Source organism: Tinamus guttatus, unplaced genomic scaffold (genome assembly GCF_059628265.1).
Source record: "Tinamus guttatus ecotype Peru unplaced genomic scaffold, ASM5962826v1 Tinamus_guttatus_pri_ptg000459l, whole genome shotgun sequence".
Classification (NCBI taxonomy): domain Eukaryota; kingdom Metazoa; phylum Chordata; class Aves; order Tinamiformes; family Tinamidae; genus Tinamus; species Tinamus guttatus.
In genome coordinates this window covers 6,218,397-6,229,138 of record NW_028288993.1, presented here as the reverse complement: position 1 = coordinate 6,229,138, position 10,742 = coordinate 6,218,397, and the positions used below count along the sequence as shown (strand labels likewise).

The 10,742-nt window shown below is 43.9% G+C and overlaps 1 protein-coding gene across 1 annotated transcript in view; it reads right to left on the bottom strand.

Annotated features, from left to right (window-relative positions):
- Positions 1-5,868: 5,868 nt before the first annotated feature.
- Positions 5,869-10,742, bottom strand: part of ZDHHC8 (zDHHC palmitoyltransferase 8) — a 94,638-nt gene continuing 89,764 nt past the window's right edge. The window contains exons 10-11 of the mRNA XM_088532426.1: positions 8,022-9,058; positions 5,869-6,260 (exon numbers count right to left, since the gene is read on the bottom strand). Coding sequence (XP_088388552.1) covers positions 6,089-6,260; positions 8,022-9,058 — 1,209 coding nt within the window. The 3' untranslated portion in view covers positions 5,869-6,088. The remainder of the gene's footprint in view (positions 6,261-8,021; positions 9,059-10,742) is intronic.

Genomic DNA, 10,742 nt, shown 5'->3' with positions numbered 1-10,742 from the left:
CATTTGGGGTAAGAAGTCAGTTTGCCCATTTGAAAGAAATAATGCAACATCATCAGTGCCAATGAGGCTGAAAGATTCTGTTATCAAGACTATTAACACACCAGGTAAGGACACCTGTAACTAGTTTTACTTTAGTATATGCATACACTTATGCATATGTTATATACATACAGGCATTATATACATATACGCACATATATGTATATAAAAGATAATGTAAAATAAACCATCACTTCTCTGGGCCTATGTTTAATCCGTGGAATTAGACCACATTTCTTCACATAATCTGAAATGTCTAACCAAGATATTCTTTAAATGTCTCAGGGTTACCAGATATCAGCAATGCAATTAGCCTTATTTGAAAATTCAAGTTATTGTGACACTATGAACAAAACTGATTTTGACTGTAATTCTAACCCATTTATTACACAGTTGCCCCTCTCTTTAAAGGTTCATTCACCTGTAGAAATAGCTTCCTTCATATCTTCTTTCTGTGTTCCAAAGTGTGAACTGAAATGTGCTCTGCAGAATAAAGTAAATAAATAAAAATAATGTGGAGAAATGAATATAAGCTTGGATATTTTGTCCATTCCTTAGAGAGCAGAAAGCCAAGATCTCTCTGAGCCAAGATGCCTTTAAATAAAAAGTACTGAAACAGACTGTGATCCTCTATAATTCAGTTTGATTTAGCTATGTCAGCAGTGCTGGTGATTAAGTTTTTGGCCCTTTTTAATATACAAGATAATCTCTGCCATGTAAGGACACGAGGGCACTCGGCTATGGCTGGCATTTGTGATGCACCCGCTGGGGTGGCTCCTCGCTCGCTGCAGCCGCGTCGGCACATGGCGGCTCCGCGATCCCGCGGCGGGAGGGTTCGGCAGCCGGGCGTCTCGCAGGTCAGGCAGACACAATTCCACACACTAGAAACAAACGGAGAGATGAAGATAGTGAGACAGACTGGCAAGCCTATATACATCCTTGGGATGTATAAATCCAGATCTCCTGGACAGAACGTTTCAATGGACACCAAAATAACACTGTGATCATTCCCGATTGTGCTGGACTGTGGGATCCTTATTGAACCCCACAATTTCTTTCTGTTCACCTTTGGCTGTTGATTTTAATACAAAATGCCACAGAAAACACCATTTATTGTGGTTCCCAGGACCACTTACCATGGTCATGCAAGCGATTGATCACAACTTGCAACCTCTTCTAAAGACTCTGCTTACCAAAAGCAGTCTGAAAACGAGAATTAAAATACAACCATGTCTTGTGCTTTGACACCTGCAGGTTTTGCACTGGATTTGACCTTTCCTGCTTCAGCTCAGGTTTTGCACAGGGGAGGTGAGAAGGGGCCAGGAACCATCTCGACACATGACTGCACCCGAAGCATTGGGGAAACCAGACACTCTCAAGTACTGAAGTGACTCAAAGGTTTAAAAAATATATATGTATTACGAGAGCCACAAAAAAGGTTACAGACAGAGCTCCACAAAGCCTGCACGGATACATTCCAACAATTCGAGGTGGCAGAACAGGTGAAATACAGACCATAAAAACGGCTCGACATTGACTTTCCAAGCTGTCTGAGAGACAGCGACCTTGACCCCATCTTTCCCACATGAAAAAATATATTGAATATATATATATGTATATATACACAAACACATATACATATATATATACACAAGTATATATATAGTCCGGACCACAAATACAGTCTAAAGAAAACCACATTGCAATTTCCACATTAGGCTTATAGTAGAATAGGCATCGTCTGAGAAATGTCCATTACAACGCCCATGAGGTGATTATCTTAGGCCAAGTTGACATAACATAACACTTGGTTATTAGCATTTTTAGAACAGCAACACAACACAGGTCATTCGCTGCACGTGGCTACTAACCCATAGCTCTGTGCAGCCCTTAGAGCTGACTTTAACCAAACTAATTAAATCTGCTTTGTTCTATTTTTTTTTTTAATTCAAAAAGAAAATGCAAAGGTAAGAGATTAGGGCAGTTCCTGGTATCGCCTTTCGTAAAGATTCAAGACTTGAAGACTTCTTTAATGTACTTGCTTACAGACACATCTTTGAGATTGAATCAATGATCTTCAGGAAAAGATGCCACCCTGAGGCTTTTTCCCTTGTTCGCTTCGGGTTATGTCTGCATCCAGTTTTGACATAGGGGCCAAATGCTGGTTGTATATCAGTGCAGTATTTGGCCCAGAGTTTCAAAGTCATTGCTATTCAGACTTTCCTATGAGGTCAACAATGTAGTAAAAAAAGAAAATATTAAGGCTTCAAGTAAAAATATTTCCTCTCTGTCCCACCCATGTAGTAAAGTACATTTAATTTCATAATACTCAGTATATTATACAACTAAAGATACAGAGCTCCAACTTTTCAAAGCAGATTGTACTACAGTGAAAACCTGGAGGCTAAATGGGAGTGTATGAACAAGGAATGAACAGCTAATAAAATGCGATATGCAATGAAAAATGATGCATAAACTAAACAAAAACTATTGCTGTTTTTAAATAAGTAATACAATCCACGGCTAAAAATAAACACATGTTGAAAAGATTTAAGACTTCCGAAACATGAAATAAACATGACGAAAAGAAAGAAGCTACTTTACAAGATGTGTTAACTTGCACTGGATGTTCATGCCTGATCCCCACCCGACTGTAAATTAGTGTCACTGAACCCAGCTTTGACAGAGCCGCACCAATTTACACCAGCTGTAGATTTGGCCTGTAGTGTCTGTAAACACGGAGACTTTCTGGGTAGAAAAAGAACTTTGCTGCTAGTTTAAAAACTGTTTGGAGAAATACACTTTATCCTGGGCCAGCTTCTGCTCCGAAGTTCAGGCAATGAAGGAGTCGCCAGGCCTGCAACAGGAGCAGGGGCAGCAGACACTTGCACCTACGAGAATCCAGCTGGAGGGTCGGGGCCTGAGCTGGAAATGAGGCTGGATTTGCTGCATGCAACCTCCTCTTAACAGTTCTGCTTAGATTATTCTTTCAGAAGATTTGAATAATTTATCTTAGGCTATGTGCACTGAATTATATGCAAACCTCAAAGGAAAATAAAAACTAAAATAAAAAGACTTTGGTACCATTGTAAACCTATTACCATATCGGATGCGTTTCAAATACGGGCAAAGCTACTCACAAAATATATAATTCTTACATCTGAACCTGTAACGACACAGTGCATTCGTTTCTTCCTCCCCTGCCCCTGGTGAACGATGTCCAAACAACCCTGGATATTAGTGCTTTATACACACAGTACTGTGTTTAGTCTTACTGAGAAGCTCTTCTCTCATGAACTAACATAGTTAACTTTAAAGGCTCTCTGGCCCCTCAAGTTCATCAGGAGCTTTTTCTTTTATAACTGCAAGAGAAAGAAAAATCGAAGTGGAGCATCACTTGGATGCAAAGCTCAAATATCACACTGGTGCAAATTTTCAGTCTTGCTTGCATGAATTTCATGTATGCATTCATGACAAAATGTGCCCTTGTCTAGTTCCCTTGCCAAATTCATGATGTCACTTACCCCTCTTTTGGAGGGCTTACATATGGCAAATATGACACTTGAAGGACAGGCAAGTGCGTTGCTCTATGCACCAAAGTGAATTCCAGTCCTTGAAGAAGTACTGCACCTTCCTGAGGAGTTAACATCAGGGTGGAGTTGCAGACTAGTAACAGTTAAAGATGGAAGAAAACTATAAGGCCGTTTGGTCTAGCCTCTCGCCCCTGCAAGCTTATCTCTGGCTGAAAAATTTTTAAGGATTTGTCCAAATATAGTTCAACGGCCCTAAATAGTCTCCAATATTCTTCCTTGGAAGACTATTCTACTACTCTTTCCCCTCCTACAAGCAACATTTTTCCCTCTTCCTAAACATAGTCCATTTGTAATCCGTGACAACCATTTGAATTCCCTTTGGTTTTACATCTTTTAACTAAAATACCAGTAAAATTGTCATACTCATTTTTCACTTTGTTGCTTAGCCAATGACATCTTTTTAGCCCTTTAAACCTTCTCACAAATGAGCCTGTCTGGTTTTTTTTATATAGTATATTGCTCCCTCTGTGCCTGATCGAGTTTGCCAGCATCTTTCTGGTCCTATCATATCTCTAACTATACACAATTTTCCACCTGCAAGTGAACGGATCTGCATAGAAAGACTATTGCTTCCCTGCTCTGCAATGTGCTGGCAGGAAGGCATTTAAAAAACGTCAAGGCCATAAAATAAATAAACATTGATTTCAAGTTGACTCTCTCATAACTATTGGCCTATTTCAGCTGCACTGCTTTCCAGATTTCTCCCTTCAGACCGTATCAAGAATTACACAGAGAGAAGATTAACTCTCTTACATTTTCTAAAACCTTCCTTTCCCAAACTGATGTCATATGCAAGGAACATAACAAGCAGGTATTGCAGCAGGTGCCAAGATTTAGCGCATCAAAAGGTAAATTTTAACCAAGAAAAACTGAGATCGATATCTGCCTTCTGGTATAATTAATCTCAACACTCATGAAACAAGTAAGGTATTACCAACACTTTCTGAATTGCTATCTAATATCTGGAGATGTGTTCATTACAGTCAAGGACTGGAAAGGATTCAATACTTTGAAACACATATCCCGAAATAATGATGAATTTAGCTCTCTGGCAAAAGCTATGCCCTAGGAGAACCAGGTGGGAAGCAGAGGTTTCATATGCTATCTGGCTCGGTGATAAGTATTCATTTTAACTGACTTTGGCAACAGTCGCTCAGGAAGTTCTTAACTGCACCCAGGATCTGGCTGGTTAGCCCAGATCACAGTGCTATTGACTTCCAAGGTGGCAGGTAACTGGAGAGGAAAAAGACATGGGGCTTGGAGAAAAAAAAAAAAAACATATTTGCCCCCAAATTCACGTTACCAGAGTTCTGATATACCTGTGGCAAAAATTATGTAGCTCTCTTTTTTTTTATAATAGTTGCCTTTAAATTCAACAAAGCAAATATAGTTTTCTGGAGCCAGGAAAGGGAAACCTCAGAGTGTTAAATAGATTTGATTTAGATTCTTTTTTTAAAAAAAAGTTGTTCCTTTGGGCGGGGAAAAAAACACCTTTGCCTAACAGTATTGAAGACCAGAGGGAATGTGCTAGTCATTAGGCAGACAGCAAATTTATATCCTCTAGACATATGCTTGGCTCAGTTACACACACTGTAAATTCAACAGATCAAGATAACCTTGCGGCAGGGTTACACGCATGGCACCGGGGCAAGGCAGTAAACTACGTTATTGCCTAAATCCAGTAAGTAATAAGGAGGGTGCGGGGGAAAAGCAGCTTGATGGCTGTTGCAAATATGTTCCCATCCAAACATTTCATTTCTTATCCATTTGGTTTTGTTTTGGAGTCAGAGAAGCCTTTGAAACCCAGAGGGAGCAAGAGGTGGAATGGAAGATCCTTCCTGGCGTCGGGGTCCTTGTTGGTGGGGACGCGCAGGAGGCCGGGCACACAACGAGGTCCCACTGCTGGATGTTCTCCTGCTTCCTTGCGAACACGGCACGGTGCTCCTGGTCCTGGCGGTCCTCGCCGGCGCGGGCTGTGCAGGAGCTGGGTCTCCGCGTCCGCAGGAAAGCGGCGGTCGAACCCGTGACTCCTTCCAACCTCCCTCGGCGACAGAATTGAGGAGGGGGAAGAAGGGGAGAGGGAAACTTAGCGTGACCCTAGACTAACCAGGCTCTTTCGCAGCACGACTGGCCACAGGTCGGTGTGACAGACAGGACGCCCGTGGCTTTATCGCTCCCTTGCACCGGAGATCTGCTTGGTGGCCCTGGTGGCCGCCAGGTCCCGCCTGTCTGCTCGGGAAGAGTCTGATGGACTGTACATCTTCCCTCCTGCAAGAATAAGGCTGCAGCTGGGTTTTGGTCAAAAGAGAAGGATGAAAACATAACAAACCCAGAACAAGGAAAGGAGAGTGGCCGGCTGCTGCTGCTCCTTCTTTGTTGTTATCTGAGTCTTCACAGTGCTCCTAGCTTCATGGCTGGCTGAGTGGATGGCTCTTTATTTTTATTTGAATCTTATTTTACACTGAAATTTCATAGGTTGTTCCACCAACACCAGACACCTTCTTAACGTTTGCGTGTCTAGCAGGGCTGACGGGGGTCCCCTGGGAACTTGATGTTGACCCCAACCTGGTTATTCCTTTTGGCTGTCCATTTATTTTACTGTGAGGTGCCTTCAACTGCACGTCGTCCCTGCATCAAAAGAAATATCAAAAGATACAACATAAGTGACGAAAGTGTGATAGCAGAATAGCTTTATTCAGGATAAACAACTATCCCTGTTACACCAAGCCCCAAAGTCACAAAATATTCAAGCACAGGAGTAACCTCGTTGAAGTCAATGCACTTGATGAAAGGCCACTGCAATGAGAGCATTAATTTAACCTCAGGCACATGGATCAGGCCCCAGTGGAACCTGCTTATTTAGTCATTTCCTTATATGTTTTGTTGCCCAAAATTAACTTCATTAGAAGCTGGGGGAGGCAGGGGGGGGTTACTTGTCTCCACTGCCAAGTTAATCCAAACCATGTTTCACTTATAAGAAATAAAATATTCAGAAAAAAAATGCATATAAATATTCATAGTTAGCCAAAATTTTGTTGCTCATCCTCGAAAGACACGAGATGAAGCACAGGATGCCATGACAGCAGATCCAAACTGAGCCAAGGCAGGAAGCCCTCCAGGATGCCCAAGTTGTAGCCAGAAGGACTCCCAGAGTTTCCTCTCACCTACTGCCAGGGTGCAGAGAGAACTGCACCACACTGTACATGTGCCTCACCAACGAGCTATAAAAGTCAATGTGGAAACTGTCCTCAAGTCTTGGCTTCAGGAACTTCAGTAAAGACCTTCTCCAGCAATAATTAATGTCTGCAGCTTTCTTTAACATCAAATAGGGACTGTGTGTATTTAAATAGCTTGACCATTTTTGCCAAACTTTGTACTTTTTGGTGCTTCAGAATAAGGAACTGGGGTATATTTACAGACTCTGCTTTTTAAACATACACCTATGTAAAAGCAGCGGGACCAACAGGCCAACAGCATAAGAAAGAAACATGGAATAAGACACAGCTTTGCATGTTAGCAGCTTTCTGCCTCACTGCAGCACCAAACACATCCAGGGCTCAACAGGGCAACAGAAAACCCACAGGCCTAATTTCACTGAAGCCAGCTCATGAGTTTAATAGGTTCAAAGATGGGAATGGGATGTCTGCCTTTTTAACATTAGCAATTCCACCAGTAGAAGAACCCTTTTAACAACTACAATTCCCACAAAACTTCAGGATCACTTGGCTCTTTTCCAAGTTGCCATGTCAAGTCCACATTCTCCAAAAGGACAAGGAAGATGAGCACATGCAGAAGCTGCAAATGAGGATCCTGCTCCAACACCACTAGCCAGGTTCTCAGCCCAGCAAACCCTCTCCATCCCCGCTTTCATACAGAAAGGAAGGAGACAGTAAGCCCTAAAGGGATGGCTGTGCCTTTTGCTCCATTTTGGTGTTATGGGTCATGCAACACAACTAAATACAGAGCTCTGTGCCAAGCACAATTACCAGGAGTGCATTGGCCCTGTGGCCCCTCTCTGCCAGCGGTAGTGGCATGTACCATGACCTGTTCCTCTCCATCCGCACAACAGCTGGATCCAGCCTCCCTTTGCTGTGCAAGCAACAAGGGCAAGAAACCCTTTTGTGCACAACAGGGAGGCAATCTGCCCCGTCTTGCAAATAATCATCCAGTTAAGGCATTAAATCACTCTGAATTTTCCACCTTGATTGATTACTGCAAAATTTAGTCCTGATGAGGTTACTCTGAGGTCCTCGAGAGACCTGAAGTGCAAACCAGTACCCTCACTGGCCTGCAGCAGACAGGTCCCCTTGGTCCTGCTCACAAATAGGTGCTGTGTCCCCATTAGCGAGTGGGCGCTCATCACGACAAGGCTCGTAAAGCAACACCTACCTTTGTGCTCCCACCGACTGCACCTCTGTGATTTCCACAGTGTTTACAAACGAGACAGCCTTCGGGCCTCCGTAAGAGGGGGACCTAGGCATCCCTGTGGGGGACGACGGGACCTGGTGGCCCGGCGATTTGTAGGAGCCGTTGCTCACCCTGCCCTGTAGTGCTTGATGGGACTGGACATTGTTATTGGCTAAATCAGCTTGCAGAGAGGTTGTGGAAGTCCTTGGTGCTCTTGACATTGCACTGGAGAGTGAAGACACTGAGGACTGCAGTATAGGGTTCCTTGTGCTAAAACTGGCAGCAGCCATCAGATTGTCCCTAGATCCGTATCTCATCGCCATGCTGCGGGGGTCTTCGGAGAGCGTGCTGACTTGCTGCAGGCTGTAGGAGCTGGGGGTGTCGTAGACACCCGAGTCTGCAAACACTGAATCGGGGTGCGAGTGGAGGAGCTTCTCCCTCTCTTCCATCTCTTTCCTCTCCTGGATGGATGCCATAATGGTCTTGGACAGGTTGTCATAGCGCACCGGAGAGGGGTCTCGCTGGTGCGGGGCCGGGCTGCCCAGCACGGGGCTGAAGCTCTGTGGCGGCTGGCGCTGCAGCTCGCTGCCCCGCAGGTGGCACATTTTGGCAGATAAGTACGGCGAGTGGTAGCCCACGGAGCCCACCGCAGAGTGGGCCATGCACTTCCTCCCAGAGGGCGACATGGGGTTGAGCAGGCTGTCGTAAGACAGGCTCCCATTTCTGTTCGACAGGGAATTGGGGGAAAAGATGCTTTTGTACGGGGTGGAAGCTGCCCCTTCAGACTTTATTGGATGAAGGGGCACTTTGTCCGTCCCTCTCCTGCCGGCAGATTTGAGGCTCAGGGATCGGGAGTTGACGGCAAAGGAATCTATCTGGAGTGGGGAAGACTGATAGGTCTTGTGGAGGGAGCTCTTCCGGTAGCTGGGGATGTCCAGGCTTGGTTCTGACTGGTAATCCAGGCTCCTGTCATCCTCTTCTATCAGAGCTCCTTGGCTGTGTCCCTCCTGCATGGAGATCTGAAACACAGGTGAACATGAGAAAAAAAAAAAAATTGTAATATATATGCATGGGTTTGCTCTCCATGGGGAGCACACGGTGAGAAAAGAGCCCATAGATAAGAACCTTGGAAGAGAGAAGGAATCATTTGTGTTAAGAGCTAAATAACATTGTGAATAATAAATACGTCAATACATTGAACACTGAAAACAAAGAACACCAGAGTGCCTTCAAACTGTAACAGTGTCAAGATTGTAATCTGATAACACTGCCCTTGGAAACCACTTTGCTTGAAGTTTTCTGCAAAAAGCTCTTGATTTGAAGGATGTTTGGTTTTGAGCGCTGCGTCAGACATACCTTTGGCTTCAGCTCAACCCACTGGGGACCTGCACACTCTTATCCACTTTATCCAGAGCTATGAATATTTGCTACTTTTGAATTTCAGGCCGTAAGTCTTCAAAATCAAGCATCTAAGCTCAATTAAAGCACAGAGACTACCTATGCCAGAAGCCAATTTTGTAAACTGAAGTTTAGGCCACAAAATTAAGAATTTTTCTCTCTTTTACTGCCTCTGTGGGAGAGAGTGCTGCACTGGAGAAAGAGACATAAGACACAATTTATTTATACACGTTGAAAGCAGGAAGGGTCTCACTTGGTTTTTACTCTGTAAAATATTTCTTACAGTTTTGTTCCCTTAAAAAGCTAGTGTGTGCTAAGCAAATGATTTTGTGGGTTCTTTAAGGAAGAGTTTGCAGTAATGCACAATCAATTGGCTACGTTGATTCTGCATCAAAGGTGGATTATTGGTCACACATTTAACCAGAAATGCAATCAGTGCAGTTTGTCCTTCATCCAATTTCTTTTAAGAGGCAAACTAAGAAAAAGTGTAACTGACAAAAATACATTTTATTCTAGCCTTTTCTTCAAATTTGTGTGTTTGAGCTAGAAAATAGAGAAATGTGAAAACCAGCATACTATCTTGAAGAGTATGGTGCTAAATTTGTCCTTCTCCGGAAAAAAAGGAGACCAAGTGACAGCCTGCGAAGGAGGAGGAGAGAGAAATGATGTCGCCTGTAAGTATATTTGGGCTGTGCATCCTTGTGCTCTGCTCTCTCTTTCCTTACAGCTTTTACAGCCCAGAAGCAGAGGTTCGTTGACAGGCTGAAGAGCTGATACAGAAGGGAAACATGATACTCCCCACACCAGCTACTCCCTGTCCCTCCATGCCCTCTACTTAGATATGGCTTGGCAGACAAATAAATGCAATTCTCAGCTTGCCAAGTGAACTTGTTTTTGTACTGTTCTCACTTCACTACTAGGAAGGTGAATGCACTGGCAAAGCACAGCGTACGCTCCACGACCAGCCTACGGAAGCACCGTGGTCCTGGGATGGGTTTGCAGGAACTGCCCGCAGAGGGAGAGACATCAACCCATTCCCAGTGCAGCATCACCCGTCCACGTCGGAGCCCATCCTCTATCTATATTGCATCTAGAGCTAGGTGCTGAATGAAGAGCTGCTCAATGAAGCTGCCTTCCATGGCTATCTCCCTTACTGCATCATGACACGGAATGCTATCTACAGTGCACAGCACTGCTTGCACGAAATTACAAATTAAGAGATGACTGGTACCTCCAAATACAATATCTTGAATTGACTGGCGAGCCATTTGTCACGTGGTGAAGTGAAGATGATAGGAAATTAAA